At 40.0% G+C, this 26,651-nt stretch overlaps 1 protein-coding gene across 13 annotated transcripts in view; it reads left to right on the top strand.

Moving 5' to 3' along the window:
- Positions 1-26,651, top strand: part of MCF2L (MCF.2 cell line derived transforming sequence like) — a 117,200-nt gene that overhangs the window by 24,381 nt on the left and 66,168 nt on the right. For 2 of the 13 annotated variants that reach the window (XM_053384390.1, XM_053384387.1), the window contains exon 1: positions 25,102-25,243. The exons of 9 other annotated variants lie outside the window; for them this stretch is intronic. In XM_053384390.1, coding sequence (XP_053240365.1) covers positions 25,171-25,243 — 73 coding nt within the window. In that variant the 5' untranslated portion in view covers positions 25,102-25,170. Of the gene's footprint in view, positions 1-14,397; positions 15,503-25,100; positions 25,244-26,651 lie in introns of those variants that run through there. 2 more of the 13 variants (XM_053384381.1, XM_053384385.1) reach the window with 2 other exon arrangements.

The raw sequence follows: 26,651 nt of genomic DNA, 5'->3' as shown, positions 1-26,651 counted from the left end.
GTTTTTGACACTTGGTGTTTCTAATAAGATTTTTTTAAAAAAACCTGGTTGTAATTGGCATGATAATTACATATGTCTGTTGATGGAAACTTTATCTGCTGATTGATGCTAGGACCTGACCTTGCCTTGAACAGTCTTTGTTAGCAAATGAAGGTCTGTATTGAACCATCCAGGGGAAATGTACACTCGTTCATAGATGGCTCCTAGAGATCAGGTACAAACCATCGCGATTCTCCCAAGATTGCTTTCTAAAAATACAACCTTGAAATTACTTGTGCGACAGAGGGAACGCTGTGAGCTAATTTTAGCCTGGCTTCAGACCGGCTTTTTAAATAATGTTTTATTGCAGGACTTGTTTTCTGAATCAGGAAGACAGTCATAGATTCTTGAAAAACCTAATGTTGTTTAAGGAATTTTATCATTGTTTAATAGCTGCTTAGTTGTGTTGGAAGTTCCCGAAGTTCCCCTATGCATCTTTCGTGAAACAATTAAATGGGCAGGTGCTACGCTCATGTGTGTCGTGTGTAGTTTTGCATATCTGAAACTGAAGAGAAGATGTTGCTTAATTTGAAAACAAGTTTGCATTTCCCCCTGTATGTTCTTCACAAGCAAGCCAGGGCTCTGGAACAAGAGTTGCAATCCAATCCATGCAATGGGAAAGGAGCTCCATCTTATTTCAGTGGAAGAAGCTTCTTTCCAGTAATTGAATCGTCCGTGCTTTATCATTTTGCATAAAGATTTTACTCCGTACCAAAAATGCTTTACATATATTAGCCAAGTAATCCTTTAAACAAGCCTATTAAGTAGGCTAGCATTTGTCTTCCTGTTAATACACTACGTTAGGAAGGCAGCAGAGAGACAGCAGCCTGCCTAAGGCAAACTAGTGAGTTCATTGCTGAGCTGAAATTTGAACTAGTGACTTGTTTGCCCGTGTTCTAACTACTACCATGGACCAGAGAGCATAGCAAGGATGGATGACGAAGGGGACTTTGTCACATTCATCCTTTCTCTCTAGGTTTACCCGCTGCATCAAACATGGTAATCTGTGATGCTTTTCAGTAGCACAGGAAACAGTAACATCACCCAGAAAGAAGGTTGGATACTGTACAGATTTTCTTACACCGATTTCTCCCCGTCCTTTGCTGTGTGAATAGGTATAAATGCCATACTGTAATAATATCCCCAGAGCCCTCCTCATATGTGCTATTAGCATAAGGACATAAAAACATCCTACTTCCTTGTCATTCTGTGCTATTAATGTTGTTTCCTTTCTGCCAGGGTTCCGAACTGTCCTTTCATTTTTTTCACGAAGTATCTGAGATAATTAACAAAATGGCTGATGATAGTAGAGCTGTCCTGATTAGATGTATTAAGGATTTGCTTAAAATGAGCAAATGGCTGATAATCTTCGTCTGGTTTCTCTGCTGAACGTTTTCTGTTTCTTATTGCTTTGTTGCTGTTAGATTTTATTTGTTATTTTTTCTTGGATTGTTTTCATATTGTTGTAAACCACTCTGAGCTCTGTGAGTGCATTGAAAGGTTAAAGTATGAATCTTCCTAATAAAAACATTTCTTAACCAAGTATGTTCTTAAGTGTTATACATTATTTATTAGTGCTAAGGTAGGGTTGTGTGTGCACGCTGTGATGTGGTTTCTACTCTTAATTTTTGATGGTGCTTTCTATCTCTGGGTGCACAAAAATTGAACATTAAACTCCATCTATGACTTGCTGTGCCTCGTAATACAGGTTTTGTGCTTTCTACTATGTAATATATTTTAAGCTCCCATAAAATATGTTGTGAAATGGAAATTTTGCTTTTATTTATAAATTTCTACTTCCTTTTTTTATTATTAAGGTTACTTGAGCAGGACATGTTGAATGAATTAGATACTTAACAGAGTTCTTTGGGAGGAAAGTGTGTCTGTTCCAGGAATGCAAATATTGCAATAGGACTAAATCTAAGGACACAGTCAAGGTCAAAAGAGTTTTGCTTTTAACTTCTGCAAGACCTGCTACATAGATAATGCTAGAAGTCAGTGTGATAATTTTTAAAAAGGCTTAGGTTTTTGGTATAGGCAATATGTTTATAATAGGACTGTTATTCGTCAAATTCATAACACTACATATTCATATAAGCTCCAGAAACCTGCATTTCATAAAATGTTATAGTGCTAATTATGCAGAAATGAGTGTAATTTATCGGGGGGGTGTGTGTGTGTGTGTGTACATACCCAGTACACTGAATGTCAGGCATGGGCAAACTTGGCCCTCCAGATGTTTTGGGACTACAACTCCCATCATCTGGAGGGGCAAGTTTACCTATGCCTGCTGTATGTAGATTGGGCCCTCTGAACCACTCACAAAAGAGGTCTCAGATTTGCATGGGCTTTGTGCCATATGCAGATTTGTGTCCTCTTTTGTGGGCAGAGTGGTGTGCTAAAAAAATAAATAGTACAAAAGTCTTACCCTGTTGTATTTCTGCCCTCCACACAGCTGTTATAAGGGTGCATGAACCCCATAGGGCAATTCTAGGCTGAGGTAGTAATGGTTGCTGACATACCTGGCAGTAGGGCCTATTACACACAAACATACTTCTGAGCAGACATGTACAGAGAGAGAAGCCATTTTGTGTATGACCAAGACACACAGGACTGCTAACACGCATGCCACTTTCGGCCCCGGTATAGGACAGAATCAGCTTACACACAACCACTGACGAACGCATTGACCTGGAACACAACCCCCATGCAAACAGGGAGTTGCTTGTATATCATTGTGCTTAGTAAAATGTCAACTGTACAGTGGTCTTTAGCACCTGCAATAGAAAGAGCCATAGCCATGTCTGCTGCTAAGTTTTCAGTTTGCATTTGCCATTGGCTGGGAGCAGGGAAGAATACTTTACATCCACCTGCCGTTGTGTAGTAGTATTTGCAGAAAATTACTATATTTACCACACAGTTCGCTGTAACAATGCATATTGGAGTTACTGGGTGAAATTTCTCTGCTGTTTTGTCTCCCGACAACTCTTGAAACTTATTGTGAAGTCATCAAAGCAATGATCATGTGCATGTATACAGTCTCTGAGTATACTTAGTAAAATACCAGTACTGATTTAACAGCCTTTTAAAAGGTTTGTGCATATTAAATATTTCAAAACAAATGAACCATTCTTAATAGGAAGGGAGAAATCCAGCTTTTCCCTATATATCTGATTTTAATGACATTTCCCTCTTTCTCAATAATGACCACACCGCTCCAAATTAATATAGACATAGCGAGTTTTCATTTTTTCCAGTAGTTTTACCTCTGCCCAACCGCTAGTCACCTTAACACATGTCAGTAACTTGAAGGATTTGAAGGGAGGAGAGCACATGCAGAATAGAGCCATACAGTGGTACCTCAGGTTACAAACACTTCGGGTTACAAACACTTCAGGTTGCAGACTCCGCTAGCCTGGAAGTAGTACCACGGGTTAAGAACTTTACCTCAGGATGAGAACAGAAATCATGCGCTGGCGACGCGGCGGCAGCAGGAGGCCCCATTAGCTAAAATGGGTACCTCAGGTTAAAAACAGTTTCAGGTTAAGAATGGACCTCCGGAAAGTATTAAGTTCTTAAGCAGAGGTACCACTGTATTGATATGCCCAGTAGCACCAAACTATAATGGGGAAGGATGCTTTTCCTCCTATTGTAAAAATCTCCAACTTTTCAATCAACAATATCACACAGATTCCCATCGTCAGCTCCCAAACTGAATAGTAGCTGGCCCCTTCTGGACTTAAAGCTACTGCAGTGAAGTTCAGCATAGAATCTAGTTGATAGTACAGTGGTTTTAACAGTGTGAAGATTGCTGCTGCTGCTGCTGCTGCTGCTGCTGCACCGTGGTCCCTATGCTTCTGGGACAGGCATCCCAATTAGTTAACAGATGTAAATTACCCCAAAGGGGGAGGGAAACGATGATTCCATCAGGGAGTGGGATTTACATAAGCTCATCTCTGCTTCCAGTAAAATGCCTTGTGGAAGTTATATTTAAAAACCCATCCACATTTCACAATTTAACAAGTGGGATCTGCAACCAAAGGTTGCTGTAGACCCCCAGCTTTAACAGAAGTTCTCCTGTTCAAGGTTCAGCCTACCCACCAGCCAGCCTGCCTTTTCCAGGGGGAGCAGAGGAAGGCAAGCTAGGTGGGCAACTGGCTCTATCTGTTGTTGTTTAGTCGTTAGGTCGTGTCCGACTCTTCGTGACCCCATGGACCAGAACATGCCAGCACTTCTGTCTTCCACTGCCTCCTGCAGTTCGGTCAAACTCATGTTCGTAGCTTCGAGAACACTGTCCAACCATCTCATCCTCTGTCGTCCCCTTCTCCTTGTGCCCTCAATCTTTCCCAACATCAGGGTCTTTTCCAGGGAGTATTCTCTTCTCATGAGGTGGCCAAAGTATTGGAGCCTCAGCTTCAGGATCTGTCCTTCCATTGAGCACTCAGGGCTGATTTCCTTCAGAATGGATAGGTTTGATCTTCTTGCAGTCCATGGGACTCTCAAGAGTCTCCTCCAGCACCGTAATTCAAAAGCATCGATTTTTTGGCAATCAGCTTTCTTTATGGCTCTATCTAGTGTGCAACAATTCCTACTGCAGTGATGAACTCAGATGGTTGGGTAGCGGCAAGGAAGGATGATTGGGTGGAGATGTTAAGAGTGGGGAGTGCCAAGTGAAATGGGTGATGGGCCTGAGTAAGCAGGCAGTTCAAGTGGTCTGTTTTGCACCACCTTGAGCCTCTGGGCCAGGCTGAAGGATAGCCGCCCACAGATCACATTCCAGTAATCAAATCTTGAGGTTACCAGTGCATGGATCACTGTGGCCAGAATATTCCTGTCCAAGGTCGTCTGTAATTGACATATCAGCTGTAGCTGGTAGGAGATTTGTAGTGATTTCTTCATTGACTTCTAATGTACTAAGCTGTCTGTGATAATTTAAGATCTAAGACTGTTTTTAGACTAGTAATGTTTGGCAAGTTTCGCTGCCCTGGAGCAATGTTCAGGTTCTGGTTCCTGTGAAATCTCACCTTTTGTAGCACTACACTGACTATAAATATAACTTGTTAAAGCATATTTTCTCTTGGAAGACCCAAGTCATCGACCATATTAAAACCTCTAAGGCTGGAAGGCTAACCAATCCCTTGGATTGGCTTTTAAGGTATCAAACAGTTTCAGATTTACTCTTGATCTCATTTTAACACCTTGAACAACTAGAGTTGCTTGCATCTGTTTTCATTGGCTGCTCTTCTGCATATTTTAATTTTAATGTAACTGTGCAATTCTTATTCATTCTGACACTGGCAATCTCTCATGAGAATATCTATTTGTGTACATTCTCTGTTTTAAAAATTGCTGTGAGGATTGAAATAGGTTTTTTGTGCCTAAAGGGTGATTGGAAGCAATGGGAACTGAAGTGCTCAAAGGTGTATTTTTGTACACGATGATCTATTATTAATTTGGGATCTAATTCAGCCAATTCCTGGTCAGTGCACCAATGTTAAATGGCTCTTCCACTCAGGGTTCAGATTTGGTAATTTGCAACCCAAAGAGATGGAGAGAAATTCATAGATTAAACACTGTAACTGAAACAAATCAAGTGGTTTATTAGTGTCCAGTGTTTCAGTTTAAGGCTTATTGTTATCTGCATGTTGCTGCGAAATCTGGAAAGGATAGCAACATAACACAATGGAATTGGGAAATATAAGTTCCTATGGTTTAAAAATGGTGTAAGAATTGCATTACAGTTGAGCTGACAAAGCAATCACAATTTTCTGTTTCAATCCCATCCTAACTGAAGATTTGGCCTTCCTTCCTCCAGCCCATCTTGTTGAGAATTTCAAAGTTCCCTAGCATTTTGGAATAAAGTTCATAGTTAATCCATCCAGGGCTGTGAGCCAGGATCTTGTGGCCTTCAGCAGATGAAGCTGAGTTGAATAGAGAGCAAGGAAAAGAGAGAAGAAATAATCCTTTGAACACCCTTTATACTGATCAGGAACTGAGCCAGGAGGATGGAATTTCCCATCTTCTCCCTTAGTTTAATTACTAATGTAGGTGAACTCACATAAAAGGTAGACTGTGGTTTACCATAATCTATCTGGGGGGAATGTATAATTGCGACCCTTGCTTTTCCAGCACATTCTTTGAAACATTTCATCAATATTTATAATTCCTTCTGCATTATCATGCTGCTGTTGTTGTTTTTTCTCCTTGTCTGCTTTGGTATATTTCCAAAGGACTCATGCCAACCTATTTATGCTGATAAATACGGTGTTGTATTCAGGCTCATCATCAAAGCAATTTGCCAAAAAAGTGTCACAGAACTTGTCATCCATTTTGGTCCTTCATGGATGTTCTGCTACTTGTTGCAGATAATGGCTCTGCAGTACTTAGCAGGGTCCAGATTAATATCTATTGTTAAATTGCTGGGAGTTTGTAAACAGTTGCTTCAAGTCACTTGGAGATGTACCAGTCGGATCCACCACCTTCTGCCTGCTGGGGGCATATTTGACTACTTAGTTTTGAGTTTTGTACACCTGATTGAATATCTATACCTCATTTTGTATAGCATAGTTGACTATGGTGCATCCTAATGTATTTTGGCGTGTTTCCTTCTGTGCTTTTAAAAAGCATGGCTTGGCTTGAACTTTGTAGTCAGGGAAGAGCCATGTTTGGCATTGACAAATGCATTTGAAGTTGTTGCCATCTGGTATTGTTTTCTGTAACCTTGGGGAGCTAAGACCTTGCTTTTCCCTTCCTTTTATTTGGGAATTTTCCACTACTATATTTCCCATTTCTAAAAAATGCAATTTTTGCTAAATGTGACATAATGAATTGCTACACCACCAACTTGGGTGATTTCAAAGCTGTTATTACAACTTTTAAGAGAGTGGGGTCATATGCTCTCCCTTGCTTGCTTTGTTTGTAAAATAGGGAAAGGAGTGAATTCAAACCGTAAATTTGTGTTGCCTAAACATGCTGAATTCAGATTCGAAACCATGTAAGACATTGGAAAATGTTTGATTAGAAATGTTCAATTACAGTCTCACTGGGACTGTAAAGGATTCTGCATTTGCATGTCATACTAAACTATGGTTTGTTTTGATTTGTTTTGGATGTTTGTATGTGATGCCAATAAAAGGTTTAGCATTTACAAGAACGAACTGCAATAAGCCTTTTGCTCTCTGCCCTTTCTTCCTCTGGTAAGGCCATGATGAGATTGGAACAATAAGGTTTTCTGTTAGTTTGCCATTACGTCTGAACCATAAGCTGTAGCTACTTTGAAAGGGGCTTTGTGAATAAGCTCACTTGTAACCCATGGTTTGAAGGTGCCTTGTTTCAGCAAACCATAGTTAAAATTACCCAAAAGTTTGCCCATGGTTAGAAATCATGGCAAGCTTCTGTTAATGAAAAGCAGAAACAAAAGTTTCCCAACTTCTCCTTATGGGCTTGCTGGAGAACAAATGGGGAGAGGGAGCTGAAGGCTCTCTATGGCTTCTCTTTTTAATACTAAACTGTGACTAAGTGTTTCATGCAAGCAGGACCAGAATGTGACCAAATGTTGCAGGTTTCCTTTTTCTGTTCTAGTTTGAGTCTTTGCCTGTAACATGTTACTTCTTCTCCTTGCCTCACGACTGCAGGCAAGCAACATATTTGATCCCCGATTCTATTTCAAAAATGTCTCACCTGTGAGGACCAGGCATCCTATTGGTAGTTGCAGATCTGTTGCAGTATATCTAATAGCAGTGAAAATGTTCTCTGGACATTCCCTTACACGTCAGGCAGTGCCCAAATGACTTCAGACTTAAGAAAGCAACCACATTGGATTTTAGCGGCTTGACTTTGACCTGGGGTGGGATTGGAGACACGTCTCATTTTCTGCATTATTATTTATTAGATTGATATGCCTCCCTTCATCCTGGAGATCACACGGCAGTTTACAACATAAAAAACCCAAGATACACAACATAATTGGGGGGGGGGATCTGTGCAGAATCTGACTGGAGTGGTTGTTGAATATTGACGTGGATATGTGTGACTGAACAGAACACAGTCGTACCTTGGTTTTTTAATTTAATCTGTTCCAACGGGAGTCCATTTTACTCCTGGAACAATTTGAAAACCAAGGCATGGTTTCTGATTGGCTGCAGGGGCGTTCTGCAGCCAATCGGAAGCCACGCTGGACATTCAACTTCTGAAAATCGTTCGAAAACCGGAACAAGTACAGTTTCAATCATTCAGGAGCTGAAACGTTCGAGTTCAAAGGCGTTCGGCTTCTGAGGTTCCACTGTATTCTGTCATATCTGAGGACCAACAGGCTAACTTGGGGTGGGGGTCTCAGGGGGAATGCAATGGTGGTATGTGAGGGGGTACTACCATAACTACTGCCTGAGGTAGCTTCCTCTGTCTAATTATAGGACTAGTTCTGATGTGGTTCAGCTGCAAGCAATGTTATTAAGAGATGAAAGATCCCAACAACTTTACTGATGTTTCCTCTTACATAATTTATCATTATTTGTGATTGAGCGTTTGAATTGACCAGATCGCCTGAGAATAATCGTGAAGAGACAAAACAAAATATTTCTTCACTTTGCTTATCAATTGATGAACGATAAGGCTACAGTGGTACCTCGGGTTACAGATGCTTCAGGTTACAGACGCTTCAGCTTACAGACTCAGCTAGCCCAGAAATAGTACCTCAGGTTAAGAACTTTGCTTCAGGATTAGAACAGAAATTGCGCGGCGGCGGCAGGAGGCCCCATTAGCTAAAGTGGTGCTTCAGGTTAAGAACAGTTTCAGGTTAAGAACGGACCTCGGGAACGAATTAAGTTCTTAATAATAATAATAATAATAATAATAATAATAATTTTATTATTTATACCCCGCCCATCTGGCTGAGTTTCCCCAGCCACTCTGGGCGGCTCCCAATCAAATGTTAAAAACAGTACAGCATTAAATATTAAAAACTTCCTTAAACAGGGCTGCTTTCAGATGTCTTTTAAAGATAGGATAGCTGCTTATTTCCTTCACATCTGAAGGGAGGGTGTTCCACAGGGCAGGCGCCACTACCGAGAAGGCCCTCTGTCTGGTTCCCTGTTACCTCACTTCTCGCAATGAGGGAACAGCCAGAAGGCCCTCGGCGCTGGATCTTCTTAACCCGAGGTACCACTGTATCTTTGGCTACTAGCTGTTATGGCTGTCTTCTTGTTCCACTGTAGCCAGGCATTGGGTGCATTTTGCACCTGGCTTTTGACCACTTCTGCCCAAGTGGAGATGCCTGGGTGCGAGGATGACGCCTGACATCTCCACCATCTGGGGATCATTGGTTCTAGTCTGTTTTCCCAAACTAATGCCCCACCCTGTAGAATTCTATCCGTTACATTTCATCTGCACAATGAAATGAATGAATTTCTGGAACCAAAAATGCTTTTTCTGTGCAGCCTGAGCGGGTGCAGGAATGTCCCTGGATCAAGTGACTTTTCTCCTGTAAGTTCCCAGAGCTCTTAATCCACTTCAGGGTTGTCATATGAACTAGCCAGGTGTTTTAACTGATAACCAATCACAGTCAGTCCATCCTTTGAAAAAATAAGGCTTTAGAGTTTTCTTGCCCAAATATGGTAACTAGACATTCCATTTTGGCAGTTGCAACCTTGGTTTAAGGAGCCATTTGGCACCTAGCTTATATATTTGAGTTTCTAACACTGGAGGTAGTATATACCACATAATACCAACTGCTAGGAACTGCAGCTGGGAAGAGGGCTGTTGCAGTCAGATCCAGTGGGCATTTGGTTGGCCACTGTGAAAACAAGAATACTAGGGCTAGGATGTTCCTTTGGTCTGATCCTGCAGGGCTCACCTTACGTTTTTATGATTCATCTATGCACATTCTTTTTTCTTTTGATTCTTCTTTGAACTAGAGAAGAGGATTCACGGGATATTGCTTATAAAGCTCTGCTGTCGATGCAGAGGCATATTATTTTAAAATGTGGTTTTGCCAAACAGAGGCAGTCCCAGCAGTCCTTGACCGTAAGCTAGCTGAATGAAAGTCACTTTGGCTTCTCCTTGTACAACTTGAATGAAAACCAGCTCCTTAAAACTCTGTAGACATAATGTCTGGTTCTCACCTAATCAGAACTGCCATTTATTTTTAGACACCTTTCTCAACCAAAGCTTTTTTGCTTCTGTTTGCTTTGCTTTCCTCTGAGGAAATGGCTTCTGTATCCTCCTCCTTTGTTATAGGATTCTCTGCTTAACTAATCAAGTTAAAACAAATGCAGGTTTCATAACTGTTTCATATTTGAAATTTTCCGACTGGGTTTTTTAATATTTTTTTTAAAATAGCTTTATCACTGTGTGCCCCTATTTTGAGACTTCTTTGGGGATGTAGACTGACACATTCAATCTTGATTCTCAACTGTGTGATGTGGTAGTGCTTTCTGTTGCGTTTAATGATGTACAAAAGGCCATAGAAATTCAATGCTGGTTTGTTTTTTATGTTAAAAAGAAATAAACTTGACCTGCCTTTGTGCAGTTGAGATGTTTTGCTAACTTTGCAGAACAATTGTGTGGGAAAGTCATATTTATTTTAAAGACTTTATGCCATTTTTCTAAATATCAAAGCAGCTTAAGGAATGTAAGAAAGTAATGTATATACCATAAAACAAATACCAAAGACGTAAGTAGCATCAACTGAATCAACAAAACACCTATCAACTAGCTTTTCAGGCAAAAAAAGCACCTTGCTACCTTTTCTGAAAGCAAGTAAAAAGACTTTCACTTTACAATGGGAAAATCCTACATTCAGCTGTCTGCCAAATAGGGTATTAAAATGATGGTGTAAAACAAATTTACTGTGAAGGTAGTTTTCTCACCTAGAACAAAAAGTGAGTAATAATTGTTACATTCATGATGTTTTGCAGTGTGGCAGATTTTGTTCTTTTTTAAATCCTGTGATATTTAAGGAAGAAAATGCTACCTATTCTGAAATATACTTTGTATTTCTGGCTTGCTGTTTTAAGCGAACAAAGTATTTTGTTCTAATGCCTCCTTAATCAAAAGTGAGAGGGAATATGCTTTAGGGGGGAAAATGAGTTTTCACAATAGCAAATGTTCTGGAAGGTGTATATTAGTCTTCAAAATGGTGGATATAACACTTAAAAAGAGTTTTCAATTCTGTTGCTTTGTAGTATTGAACTAACAGTTCTATAAAATCTCTTACAGAAAAGACACTTATTTAAATTTCACACTCTTTAACATACCATAGGTTAGTTTTCTATGGTTTACATTGAAGAAATGGCTTTGGAGGCCTGAAAGTGAAAAATTGCCAGCTAGCACTTCTAAACTGATCCTTCTTATGCTTGTCTACTGAAGTGGCATGTGTGATTTACTTTTCATGCAAATCTTCAGTTTAGGACTAATCATAGATGACTAAACTAATTTTTACTAAGAACAAAAAGCATATTTGATTAAATTAAGTCAGCTAGAGCTGAACCAGGCATGCTATTTTTCCTTGAAATTTTGCTAGAAAAAACTGGGATTTCTCAAATCCAAATATATATCATTTGCCTCTTCACCAGAAAAGAAGGCCTGCTCATATGCAGCATGGTAATTTTAAATTGAAGGAGATGTCTGCTATTGAGTATATAAAAGAAAATCAATATGCACAGATCGTTCCATGTGAAAATCAATTGTCTGAAGAACTAGCCTTCCAAGTGGCATTTTATATAGAGGCCAATTCAGAGAATTAGGAGAACAGGCTGCAGAGAGCTTTAGGCTCATGAAATGAACCACTCTTGTTCAAGCTTATTTTTATTTCATTTTTAAAAACCAATTATCTTCTCAAAAGAACATGAAAAGTGCATTTTAAATGGAATTGAGACTTTTATTGAAAAGGTAAAAAAAAAGGCTTTCCCCCACTGTAGCTTGGTCCTTCAATATCCCTGTTGGTTTAAGTCTTAAACCAACTCTCCCCTTTGCACAGGGGACAGATAAGATCAGGTGCAGTTTGCTTAGCATTTCCAATTAACACGGTAGGATACTGCTGTCTTTCAAGCTGCTAATTGGCTTGGTGGTGGTTGGGCAGAGACTGAAAAAGAAATCCTGAGTGGATATATTTTTGAACAGTGGGAATCAGCAGCCAGAAAAATATTTATTTTTCCCCCCTTGATGTTGTCACACCATCTGTTTCCTTCAGATTTCTGAGCAGGCACAATCATTGTTGCGACAAATTTCTTTGCACCTCAGAACTCTTGAGTACATGAAATGAAATGTACGGCCAATTTGCATCATCACTATAGTTTAATGTTATGCTTTTTTCCAACGCATGCCAGTAGGTCATCTTCTTGCGGAAATTAAAGTATTCTGTAATCTTCCATTTTGATTATCTGTGTTTTTAAGCTAACCACGTTTGTACCATAGAGATTAAAAAAGAAAAGTTCTCACTTCTCCTGCTTGTGTTCAGGAATCACCAGCAGGCCTAGGTTACACACACACACACACACACACACACACACACACACACCGCCCCTGCCCATTGTATTTTGGGTTGCTTTCTTACAGTGCTGCACACAGCAGAGACTGGTTGGGGATGTCTTCACCTGATGCCCATTACCTGATTTGTTTTCCCATGCCAAGCTCCAGTTCACTGAATCTGTCACCACTGCATGTGCCATCATCTGCACATGCTCAAACCAGCTGCCTAAAATGTACACACCTCAGCTTAACTGCAGCTTCCATCCTCTAATAGGATGGAAGCTGGTTTGATGGGGAAGCACATCTAACTGGAGTATTTCTCAAGCAGTTACACGATATGTATGGATTGTGGCTAGCGTTTTGTGTACTCCACTCCAAACACCAGCAGTCAAAGTGAACTGAAGCCAGAGTAAATGGCATTGTGTACATAGCCCTAGTGTGAATGAATGTAGAAATCTGCCTTATACAACACTATTGGCCCATCCACACTGTGGTCTAATCAGCAACAGATTGTCAGGCAGAGCTCTTCCCCAGCTTTACCTGGAGATGCCAAGAACTGAATCTGAACCTGGCACCTCATAGGAAGTTGCTACTGACGTGGAAAGTACACTTACCTGCAAGGTTTTGCAACCAGCAACACATCAGTTTGCAAGGGTTCCATATATGTGTTTGACTGTATCGCAAATATGTTGTGATAAGTAGTTCCTGAACTACTTGCCTCTTGGTGTTTGCAACACTGAGTGATCCTACATGCAGTTCATAGAGCCATCTGTGCTCTTCTAGCCAGAAAAACATGTTGTAGATAGGGATCAGGAAACTGAAAAATAAGTTATATCTCAGCCACAACGCATCACATGTTAAAAACCGGAACTAAACCTTGGTCCTTACTTGAATTATTTGTGTCAACTTGCTGTTTTGTAATTCATTAAGATACTACTAACCAGATGTGCAAGGTTTGTTGGTTGGCTTAATATTTTGCTTTAATTTAGACAATAACAGGCCAATCACAGTGATTTGCTATTGTGAGTAAATTCTGTTTATATGTCATATTTAACTTTTCATTTTGTTATACCATAATCTTCATTTTTAAAGTGTGGGGGGGGGGAGGAGAGGTAGAAGAGTCGAGCAACCAAGTTCAGTTAGTGAGTACAGAAACCATTTTAAAGATTCGTATTGGAATATTGGAAGTGTTTTCAAGCTGGACCACAATGGATATTTAAGAACAACAGTAGGAACAAAGTGACTTTTTAAAAAAACTGCTTTTAACTATTTTCTGCGATAAGTCTTGTGTTGAGGAACACTTGCTTAATATTCTCTGACGAAGAGTGTTATTACATTCCAAAGAGCTTCATTTAGTTGACTTTGATTGTGTGTGGACCATACGATCCAAAAAATACCTTGGACTCTGTAAACCACAAAGAAACAGCTGAGTTGCTTCGTGCATTGTGGTTTTCCTGTTACTAACTTTGATGAAAAAGTTTCATACATATTACAAAGCATGAAGATTGTGTTTCTCAAATTGTTAGTATTCGCTCCTGAGTCCAGTGTGTTGTTGGACCTGCACATACTTCTCTGAAAATCACACTGCACAGTAGTTGCAAGCATCAGTGTGCTGTTGTGGGAAAATACGAGTTATCTGAACACACCCACAGTTAAATTAGCCAAGTGTCTCTCATAGAAAGGGGTTCTTGCCAAGTAAAGCAACATAATCAGTTTCCCGCCCCCCTCTCTCTTCTGTATTAAATAAGATGAAGAGACAATGCAGAACTTCCTGGTATGGTTTAAGACAGCAGTGGTCTCCCTCCCTTCCTTCCCACTGTAATTTGTGTGTTATTTGAATTTCCTTGGGAAGTGTCCTCTTAGCTTTTTCCCTTTTGAATGCTTTGAGGAAAAAGCCATTCTGACTTTGAAGAGCTCAGCTGCAGCATATCTTCAGTTTCTTGGGGCTCCAGCAGTAGTTAAAAAGAGGACCTGTTACAGGAAAGGTGCATAATTTGTTTATAGCATCCTACTTAGCCTTGCTATTTTATTCTGCCCTGTTGAAAGCAGCGGAACAGTGCAAGCTTCAAGGAGAGGGGAAGAGATAAACCTGATGGGGCAGATGTGGGAGCTGAAAGTTTAGCAATTTAAGCAATAGATTTCTGCCTGGCTGGCTGCTGACATCTATCTATGAAGAGAAACTCCATGTGCCCTTCTACAGTGGAAGCCTAAGACGTTGCTTGGTAATTGCAGAATACCCCTGGGCATTAAGAAGGAGGTTGCAAATATGTAAATAATGGTAGAGGCGATTTGGAAATGAAGGAAAACTCTCTAATATTGTGGGAGAGCTATGTGGCAAGGAGATGGACTATAAAACTGGTTATGACCTCTTCTAAAAATGATGGGTTCTGACTGAAAACACACCTGGATCCAAGAACAGAAGTTAGCTACTCAAAAATTTCTGTACAGTATTATTTCTCATGTAGATTTCTGGCTTTACGTAACAGCTACTGAAGAGGAGAGGCAGTGAATGTGTTCCGTGCATCAATCTATTAGTTACATTTTGTGAAATATATTTAGCAGTATACAGTGTAATTTAGGTTCATCAAGAAATTGTCACTGCGATCAAAACCAGAGTGAATTATCTACAGTTAAATCCGCCAAGTGTTTTATTGTTTTGTTTATTAATGAGAAGTGAAATACAAAGAGTTACCCTTCATCTCCAAATGCTAAAGTCCTGGACAACTTTTTAAAAATGCTACCTTTTTAAGTAGCACTGGAGTGAACATTAAAGGCTACAAGAAAAAGATATTGTGGGTTCTCCTTGTATGAAACATTTTTTTAAAAGTTTCATGTGGCAATAGCACAATGTCGCAACGTGGATATGCCAGAGAAGGACAAGAAAATCCTTTCCGAATTCTGCGCAGAGTGAACCACGTCTTTCACAGTGTTTCTTCAGCAGTACAGCGGTCTCTGACAAAGAGGCATGGGCGAAATTACCCACGCCACGCCTATTCTGGTAAGATTTGATTTCAGAATAATCATTTGTAATCTTTTAACCAATGTTCCAGAGTATCGGTGTCTGACTCACATGCCAATTCTTGTATGTGCCAGACACTTTACTTTTACTACATTATTCTTTTATTTTATTTTTAAAAGCTCTCAAAATACGGCAACACCTTCCTCAGTTTTAGTGCACTTGTAATAGCACAACCTTATTTAATGGTCCCATTAACAAATAAAAAATATGTAGTTTTTAAACAAGTGTCTGTTCAATATAATATATATTTTAGAGTTTGTAGGTATCGGATCAGGTTTTCCTAACCTTTTAATCTTAGTGATTGAAATGGCATTTCAATGGGCCTCAATGGATCTCAAAATATTCCACCTATAGGTTTAGTAACAGTATTACGAGTAATGAATGTCACCCTTTATGTAGTATGTAAACTATGCATTATACAAATAATTCTTGTTTAGAAAGTAATTGTGACAATGTACATTTCACAGTCTGGAAAAAAGTACATGCAATTAACCCCACCCAACCTTTCAACAAATGTCAGATATTGTACGTGTCCTGCAATATAACAGGAGTGCTTTTGGGGTTTCATATCTGAGGTGTGTGTAAGTAAGTGTCCATCCAAATGCACCTTAACTTGTGTTTAGTACTTAATTGCCTTAAAGGATTACAATAATTGGTGTAGAGACAAAGCCACCAGGAGCATTTAATTCAGAGGCTGAATGGCAGAGGTAAAAATCCATCATTTGCTTCCAGTTCTGAGTTGCAATCTTGTTTACAAAACCAGGTTCACAAGTGACCATGATTTACATCTAGGACTACAATCTGGGTAGGGTTTTGTTCAAAATATTTGAACTGTCTTTGCTCAGTGACCTGCTTGGGGGTGGGGGGAGGAAACACGCACATACATATTGGCTTGGTTTTGTCAGCTGACAAGGGTATGGTGGCTGTAAATAGACCTTGGACAAATTTCTAACCTAGGATTTGTTTTAATGAATTTGACTTTTTGCACCACTGATGAAATCACATTCTGCTATGAAAGACGAAGCCCTATTTTAATAGGCACTGCCTCATATGTTTAGCAGTAATTTTAGACCGTGAAAATCAGAATTTTTTTTTTATTCAATCAGGATCATCCCCACCCCCTCACTATTATTTTTATAATAGGCTTTTGAGAAACACCTGTTGATCTTGCTCAGGAGTGAATTAAGTCAACCTCAGGCTCCAGTACTGAATAGAGATTAACAGCTGCTCCTTTTAACCTCTGTTTTAGAGTAGGCCTGAGGTTCAAAGGATGTGGTACTGTTTCACGAGGTTGTGTAAGGTATCCAATTCAGTAGACTCCTTTTGTTGCTTTCAAGATAATGGCCTTATTTCACCTGTCTCTTGCAAATGTGTATTATTAGTCCCTGTGTGTGTTTAAATCTGATTCTCACATGGCTGGACAGCAGGTACCTTGGAATAATAAAATATCTACTCAACAAATTTGGCGAAGGTTTTGGCTAAGGGCATAATAAAACACAGCCAAGTAACCTCGAAGGTGCATGTGATTCCTTCAATTCATACTAGTTTTGGTGTGTGTGTGTGTGTCATTCTGTAATTTCTTACCCCAAAAAATTGGAGAATATAGTGCTTGCACATTTTGTCTCATATTTCAGGTTCTACAAATGCTAGAAACTTCCTTTCTATCAAAAAAAAAAAAAACAAAAGGTGGGGGGGAATCAGGAATATGAGTCATTGGTGGGAGGGCTACCCCAACCCCCGTTGAACTCTTATGCATGTGTAACATTGTTTTGGCTACATAACCACACTCAACGCCTGCAGGTTGGAAAAGGAAGGGATTCTTTTTCTTGCAAAATATTTTAACGATAGTTCTTTCAGTTCTAGCATTTTATACATCTTCCTCCATCATGAAAAAAAAACCGTCGTTGCTGCATAATTACAGCTAAATAAAAGCAATTAATTTACATATTGTCATTATATTTTTCCAAAGGTTCAGGAAGACACTCACGTATTTCCTGAGTAATAAATATGGTTTGCCACCAAGTAACCTGCCTCACCCTTTCCAAACTCAGCAAATTACATTTGATAACTCTATTCACATTGACAGCGAGTGCTCCCCTAGGACAAATGTGTTTCTATTGAAAACATATTTTCCTGTCTGTGTTAGAGTTTACACAAGATCACTGAGCTGCAATGTATTGACATTAGGCAGAAGCCCTTACGATATTATTTTAGGTGCCTGCTGAAAAGGTTTTTGTGCTGGCAAATCTACCCAAACATATACAGTGGTACCTCAGGTTGCATACGCTTCAGGTTACAAAAACTTCAGGTTACAGACTCCGCTTACCCAGAAATAGTGCTTCAGGTTAAGAACTTTGCTTCAGGATGAGAACAGAAATCGGGCTCCCCACAGCACGGCAGCAGCAGGAGGCCCCATTAGCTAAAGTGCTGCTTCAGGTTAAGAACAGTTTCAGGTTAAGTATGGACCTCTGGAACGAATTAAGTACTTAACCTGAGGTACCACTGTACTTTAGTTACCTATATTTGTTTTAAAGTTTTATCGATTTTTAAAATCTTTGCTTCAGTGATCATAGTTCTATGTATATCCGTTTTTAAATTGTTTTGTTGTTTGTAGCTGTATTTTATCCGGAAATTTATTTGTGTACCGCCTAGAGAGCTATTTAAGTGGTTCATACATTTTCTGGATTAGGTAAAGCCAAAAATATCAGTATCTTGTACTATTTCAGATCTGAAGCCTATCCTGAAGTTTTAAAGGCCTGGTTTGTAGTAACCCAGTTGTTAGGTACCTCTGCTTTATGTAAACATCCTGGGTGGCTGTAGACAATTTTATAACTAAAGAGAAAACAGCAGACAGCAACGATTGGTGGTGGTGATGGAATTGCATAGTAACTTTGTCCAACTTCTGATAATAAAAGGAACAAAGGTCATTCCACATACAAAAAGTAAAGCCAGATCAAATAAGCATGATCTGTTGGAAGAGGAAATATTTCACTCCTTGTTAGATTGGGTGAAGATGCATTGTATTGCGATTTCAGTAAAAGAAATGGAAAGCTATAGTATTTTTTTGAGTTGCAGCTCCTGGCTAGTTTCTATGGCTCAAGGTAAGTAAAAGAAATTTGATTTTGTAGCAGAATGTGAGGATTTCTGTTCTCATCCTGAAGCAAAGTTCTTAACCCAAGGTACTATTTCTGGGTTAGCAGAGTCTATAACCTGAAGCGTCTGTAACCCGAGGTACCACTGTATAGGAATACAGTCATACCTCGGGTTGAAGTAGCTTCAGGTTAAGTATTTTCGGGTTGCGCTCCACAGTGACCCGGAAGTAACAGAGCACGTTACTTCTGGTTTTCACCGCTCACGCATGCGCAGACAGTCAAAATTACGTCACGCACATGCGCGGAAGCGGTGAATCGCGCACACGGGTTGCGTTCGCTTCAGGATGCGAATGGGGCTCCAGAACAGATCCTGTTCACATCCAGAGGTACCACTGTATTGGAAACTGGGTAGGATTATTAGTCCATATTGTCTGTTCTTTCTGGCAGCAGCTCTTTCAGTTCTAGGTCAGGGATGTCACATTACAGTCTACCTTTGTCTTTAAAAAAGAAAGAAAAGAGATATTAAGCCAAGGTATTGAGCCTGGGACATTCTACATGCAAAGTGTGCTCTGTCACTGATTCCATCCCCCAGACTGTACCAAGCAAAGCCAAGGAAGGGAAGAAAGCAAGGAATGCAGTTAAGATATGGGTGCAAATGGAAAAATGGCATGGAGAGAGGAAAGGAATAATGTTGGCTCCATGTCTTACCCAAGACTGGAAAACCCATCAGAAGACTGGACCCCAAAGAGCACTGGGGATATAAAAAAACAAATCACTGATGGGTTTCGGGACGGCTGGAACAAATGATAACCAATAGACATTCACAATGAAAAGTAAGAGACAAACCAGAGAAGGAATGGAAATGGACTCCTAGTAGAAGCTGCAAACCTAACAAGGCAAATAATCACAAATGAAAAGATTTGGGTGCATAATGGGCTAGGAATTCCTCTGCTGCTGTATTGTATGCCGTGAATATTTGATGCTGCAAATGATTTTGAATGGCTGAAGACTGGTGTACTACTTATGGCTACGTAGGGCGTACTATTCTAAAATGACAACAGTGGAATATGACATGTAGGAGACTAAAGCAAAATGCCTTTTCTAAACAAGATCATTTCCTGTTGCGTTTTCGTTTAATGTTTGTGTTACCCCACCCATACTCAGCATGAAAGTACATAAAGAAGCAGCAGTGTAAACAACAATGTGGAAAGGGGTGGCTCTTGTTCCTGCACACCCATTACTTGCATGCAGAACTAAAACAGGAAGCACCTTAGGAAAGTCAAAAGTAAAAAAAGAATAGCCATTGTTCTAAAGTTTGGGATCGAAACAGAATATTAGAGGTAAGATTATGCTTCCTTTTGGATTAACAGAGTAGACAAGTATACTGCCATGCTGCTATGCATATTTTATGATTGGTGAGACATTTTGTAGGCTTATATTTTTCAAGTGCATAGTTAACATATAGATTTAATTACTTTCAGATTATAGCTTTACATGCTCAGTCTTTATTTAGTGGGTTTAAGTACCAGAGTTTATTTCCTTTACACAATGTAGCTGGCAACAGCTGATTTAGGGGCCATGTTTTCCATTCATAATTTGGTGTAAAACAAACCCCACCCCAATTCTGTAAGGAATGCATCTTAGCATTTTTCTGGAGCTCCCAGAACAATGTTTAAGTGAAAGTTTGTGGGGTTTATTGGGGGGGGGGTAATGTACACTGAAGTGTCTTGTTCCATGCCTGTTCCATGGTGAAGAGCAGGAGGTAGCTTGGCTTCATTCTTGTGACAACTTTCCCCAGCCATGATTGGATTTGTTGTTGAATTACGACTTGCATCATTCCAGATCATTGGCTAGGCAGCCTGGGAGCTGTGAATGCAAACAACAACTGGAGAGCCATTGATTCCCTGCCCCCTTTCTGTGCAGTCTTACCATCTTAATAAGAGGCAGCAATCCTTCTGAAAACCAGTTGGTGGAAACTGGAGGAGGGAACAGTGCTGTTGAACTCAGATCCTGAATGCCAGCTTCCTGTAGGCATCTGATTGGCTACCACGGGAACGGGATGCTGGACTAAATGGGCCACTGGCCTGATCCAGCAGCCTCTTCTCATGTATTATGTTGGGTGTAATACAAATCAGTCCCTCCCTGCTTCGTCCAGTTGCTTCATTGGGGAGTGGCCTGGGCGATTTGATCTGTGGCATAAATGCTGAAGTGAGTGCAGATTAATTCCAACCCCTCTTTGCCATACGTCACGCCACCCATGTACATCAGGACTTGGTGGGCCAAATCAGAACCACAAGCTAAATCTCCATCCTGATGTCCTAGAAAAGAATCCAGGAAATTTGCATTGTTTTGAATAGGAATCAACTTTACAAATGTTTACAACATTAAAAAACAAATTACACTGGAAAGTTATATTGATGCTTCTGTTTGCTATTTCATAGTAAGGTCAAATATGTGTCTTAAGCAGTTAGGCTAACCACATGGGTATTTGAGTAAATCCCACAGCATTGGATTTCTAGCCTTATTTGACACTGAGCAAATGCTACAATGCTTCAGGAGGGAGGCAGCACACACAGCAGTGTAGCCACATCTATCATAGCACAGCAGAAGTACAAATGAGAGAGAGAAAAGAAAATGGCCTAAAATCAACCATACACATCATTTACATATTCTTTTAAAGAGCTGGAAAGAAACCCAGTGCCTGATTTTCTCTTAACTTATACAAACTATATTAATGGTTTGTGGGGGTTCAGCAGTCTGCTTAATAACCTCCAAGGAAGGAGTGTCCTTTCTTTCTCTTCTTGCCAAGTGTACAGCCCATGGACAAGCTGTAGTGACAGTGGACATTGGACACGACCCCAAATAGTGAGTTGGATGTACCGTACTTTTCTGTCTATAAGACAATTTTTTTTACCTTAAAACAATGCTAAAAAATTGGGGTTGTCTTATATATGGGGGGGACAGTGGAAATGATTTCTGTCTTTAGTAGTAGATTGTCCCTGCGCCAATTATTTGGCGAATATCACCAATCCCACCCTTCGGAGAGCTTTCACCATGGCCCGTTTTCAAACCATTCCTACAGCCTATTTGTCAGGCAGATATGCAAAAATCCCAGTAGAGCAGCGTATATGTCCTTGTCATATGAGAACCAAAGAGGATCTCACACATTACATGTTGTATTGTCCCATCTATTCGGCCTTCAGGGATGCGATGTTACAAACTATTCCCAAATCAATAGCCAACTCTGAGGATCAAGTAAAGTTTTTACTGGTGGACGCTGATCCACGGATTTCTCACGTGGTAGCGGTCTTTGTGGTGAAGGCTATGAAAACTAGGGTTTGGTTCCTGGAGGAAATGGTGAGGTCCCTCCCATTGCTCTCCTAACCTGTTGCTGTATCTTCTTTCCTGAATGGCGAGGTTTTTTGGGTAGTTTCCTTGCTGGGACAGCATGGCATGAATTTTAGCTTATTTTATAATTTTATTGTTTATCTTTTAATAGTGTTTTATGGTATTTTGTGTAAAGGCATGGACCTCACAAATCTAATAATAAACTATGCATCTAGTAGTAGATTGTCACTGGCGTTATTGCGGGTGATAGGCTGCTGCGGCAATGTCCACTTGTGATTGGGCGTTGCTGCGATAATGTCCGCTTGTGATTGGGCGCTGCTGCGACAATGGCTATTGGTGATTGGGCCCTGCTGCGGCAACTGGGTGTGTGATTGGCGGCTACTGGTGTCGATCAGAAATAAGATAGGAGGCTTCTGTGTTGCGTTAGATCGCAAGCGTTTGGAATTTGGGTGATTTTTTTTCAGCATTCCTCCCATTCTAGACAATCTCCTCCCCATTTTCTTAATATTGAGTCCCCAAAATTATGGGGCCCCCATGGGGGCGTCTTATAGATGAAAAAGTACGGTATGTTGCTTGACTAGAAATTAAGAGGGACTTGGCTGCTTGCAAAGAGGCTTCACTTTTACAGAGGAATTAGAGAAAATGCGAGTGAGTGATGTCACATGTGAATGAGTCTCATGAGGACCATGGGAGGTGTGCAGGCACCATGTTCCAGTAAGGACTGGGCTTTTGCAAACTTTCAGCTTGTCAGGCAGGGCTTCTAAGAAAGGTCTCAAGGATATGTCATAGGAGGTACTGTGGATGGCAGGTAGACTGCCTTCTTTGCAGAATTTAAAGAACTTTAAACATTTGCTGGTTGAAAAACCAGATACATTATTGTCTACCACAAGTCGTACAATTCTGGGCTCTCTTCTTCTTAGCCGCAGGTGAGTTATATAGCCTTTGGCAAGGTGTTTCATCTGTTCATCTCTACTAAGTTTCTAAGTGAAGCATAGAACATAATGAGAAGGTTTCCTGTTGGTTTCCTGAAGTCTTTAGGCAAGCCCTTCTACAACAGTAAGGATAAAGACAACCATAATATGATAACAATGGATTGCCAGCTGAACTGTCAGGTGTGCATTCTGTGGTCTTATCTCTCCCCCACTATGTTTCAGGTGGGCTGCCTGAAACATCATCTGTCTCCCTTCTGCTGTCACTGATGCCCCCTCCTTCAGTTATAGAAAATTAAGCATCAGAAATGGGAAGCTCACTCATTCCCTGCAGTTCTTTTTGTGCTTTTTTGTTATCAAATCTATATTATCCAAGCAAGTTCCTCATGGCATTAAAAGTAGCTTTGTTGGGTAAGTTGTTCATGAATATAGCTAGGTAGAATTTATACTTAATGTGATTCTTACAAATTTGTAAATAATTTGTACACACAATGGAATGCTTTTCCAGATATAAATGTACAGTGAAGAAGAAACCTTACTGTTACTGTTTGAATAGTTGTAATTATAAATCCTTGAGTTATCCACCATGTTTTCATTTCTTGACCTTCTGGTGACTTTGGAAAGGCAGAAGTCTTCTCCAATAGCAGAGGGGAAACAATGTGTTATATTCTTTGAGTCATTTAACAGTTGCTTCTGTCACTTTCATTTACTGTCCTGTTTATCTGTATTACAGAATTTGAGATTGCTAGTAAGTAATCTTGAGGTCACTAATTAACAGGTAATCTGCCCTGCAGTAATTACCTAAAAGGATCAAGTGAAGTAAGACTTTGCTTAACGTTTAATGGGTGAAAGTTCATAGGCATACTTGAACTGTATAAACCTTGGGCATCTTTTTAAAAAGTCCTTTTACACATATCACTACAATTTATTTTATTTTGTTCTGTTTTATTTACATCCCACCTTTTTCTCCAAGGAGGTCAAGGTGGTGTACATGCTTCTCCTCTTCCTCATTTAATCCCTACAACAGCCCTGTGAGGTAGGTCAAGCTGAGAGGCAGTGACTGGCCCAAGGTCACCCAGTGAGCTTTATGGCTGAATGGCAATTTGAACCCTGGTCTCTCAGGTCTTCATCTGGCATTCTAATTTCACATTGCCTGTTGTAATATTACTGATCTGCATATATAACATAAGCTTTATGGATTGACTATTCTGCCCTATTGTGTACAGTCTCTGAAAGTGTATAGCAAGTGCATTTTTTTTAACAGATGTGTGGATATCTGTTACTTTGAGAAAAGACAAAAAGCCTAGCACAGGGATAGCTCAGCTGGTAGAGCTCAAGACTCTTAATCTCAGCATTGGGTTCGAGCCCCATGTTGGGTGAAAGATTCTTGCAATGCAGCGGGTTGGACTAGATAATCCTCGTGGTCGCTCCCGACTTTACAATTCTATGATTCTAAGAAATGTAGATGTCATTTAAAAAATAAGAAACAAATCTACATTCATTTAAGGGTTTTTTTAAACCACATGCAAAATTCTCAAGAGAATTGCCTTGGGCATATAAAACATGTTCTGGAGTGCATGCATTTTAAATAAGTTTTATTATTCTAGCTGAAGAAAAGTTTTATCAAGCTCAGGAATGCACATATATTGGTGAAGAATTCAATTAAAGATTGAATTGTCTTTTTCTGCACCTTTCCAGAAAAAAAAGTGAAAATAGAGATATCCCCCCCCCCCCAAAAAAAAACAAATGTGAAATTTCCCATTCCATTTCAAGGAATTGTCTCATTAGAGAGCTCTTTGAGAGAAGCAGCTGTCAGCTGACCAGTGTTGTTCCTTTCAGGCTAAAAAGAGATGGCTTTACTTGATAGGTTACCATTTGCTAAAGTAGGGTTCCTTAAGGGAGGCTTTTGACATGCCACTCCAGGAGAGTTTAGAAATTAATTTGTTTTAAAAACATGTTTTGTTTTTAACTGAATTTGCTCAGTTATTGTCCTTTACGTTCTGGGTAAATAAACTTAGTGTGCTGCATGTGAGTTCTCTGTACCATAAAATGAAAACGAGAAGTTTCCAGTCTTTCGCTAACCCTTTTGTGGACCTCTGATCCTGTTGAAAGACACACAGGCTTTGCATGTAACTTGAAGAAAGGTATTGTGTCCCATTCAGCTTGACTTTTACTGTGAAAGGTGAAGTTTTGAGCTTTCCTTGTATATTGAACGGCACTTTAAAGACAGAGGTCACCATCTACTGAGCAACTCTTCACAAAATTGATTTGTGGCAATATGACCTTAAGTCTGATCTCCTTGCTGTACAAGGATATTGCAGAACTGTGGTATCTTCTGAAGAAAAGAACAGGTGCGTCTACCTTTCCTGTTTTCTTCCCTTCCCTTTCTTGTTTCCACTTCCAGTGACTTTGCTGAACTGAAATGACTGGTGCAATCTAGTAGTTCTTGAATGTTGTATTAAGGACCTGTTAGGGATCTTCCGGTCTGCTGCGCAATTCACACATTTGTATTTTTCATTTCCAGAGTGCCTATTGTTACGTCAGTGCCACGTACGTGTTCATTGTGAGCTTTATCACACAGAATGTTTGTAGAATATATTTACTAAAGGATCACAAATGCTTCCTTGTTGTACCTACCGGTAGCTCCTTCAGAAACTGTTCCTTGTATCTTGCGACGTGCTGTTTGACTGTCACTCTCCCTCCAAGGTATTTTATTACCTTTGTGAGAAGGCTAGGGCAAAGGTGGGGATTCCGCTACTACATCTTCTTCCAAAATTGTCAGTAGCAAAGCTTCGCTATCATATCTTTTCTTTTAATTCAGAGCTTTCCACAGCAATCTCGCTTTATTCTGATAGGGTATGAATGATGCATTGGAGGCAGTCTTTGCTGTAAATAGTGAAGCTACAGTCCACTGTGAAACTGAAAGCTTGTTTTTGTGGAAATTGGGGAAGGGGAGGGGGGGAGAGAGAAACCAAATGCTGCTGATTCAGTTCACGTTGCCTGTCTTGTGTTCTGTTTGGTATGCATGACTGCTATAGAGGAATACGGGATGAAGAGCAGTGACATGTCAGGTTGGTGATTTGTATTCTACCACTTCGGTCTCTGAAATGATACTTATTTAATGTTGAGTTTTAAGTGTTGGCGTGTATTAGGAGATGTGATGTTTTCCATTTAAAGTAAGTTTTATCAAAGGCTCTGGGTTTGCCTGCAGCATCACTGTGCATTCAGGAGAATTGTGCTAGGCTTTTTGTGTCTTGGTGTACTGCTGGAGACAAGAAGGCTGAGGTTAAAAAACATTTAAGGAAACAGAATGATAACAACTAGAAAATTCAAGTTGTCCCCCCTGCATTTTCTGCCAATGTGCATGAAATGTTTTGCTTGATACTATTATTAAAACCACTTTGTTTAAGCAAATGCTATTTGGGGGAAATGTACTTCTATGCTAGCTGCCAGATAGTGTTGTATGAATTGTTTTAAATATAGTTTAATTTAGGGTAATAGTAAGAATCCTTGTGTTTTCTGGGTAGTCCAACTTGTCTGATATTAAGCAACGGTAGCTCCTGGCCTAGAAACAAAAGTGTTGGCCTTTTTTGCCCATCAGCCTGCAGTTCATCAGCAGGTACTTGGGGCATGGAGATAAGCTTTCACCTGCTGCTGTTGCTGCTGCTGCTGCTAGAGGTATTGGGACATCAATGTGCAAAGAAGTATGCAATCTGAGGTAAATTCTGAGATTAGGTTTGGCTGCCTGTAAAACTGAGC

Source organism: Podarcis raffonei, chromosome 4, assembly GCF_027172205.1.
Source record: "Podarcis raffonei isolate rPodRaf1 chromosome 4, rPodRaf1.pri, whole genome shotgun sequence".
In the NCBI taxonomy this organism is placed as follows: Eukaryota; Metazoa; Chordata; class Lepidosauria; order Squamata; family Lacertidae; genus Podarcis; species Podarcis raffonei.
This window is presented reverse-complemented; position numbering and strand designations above follow the sequence as displayed.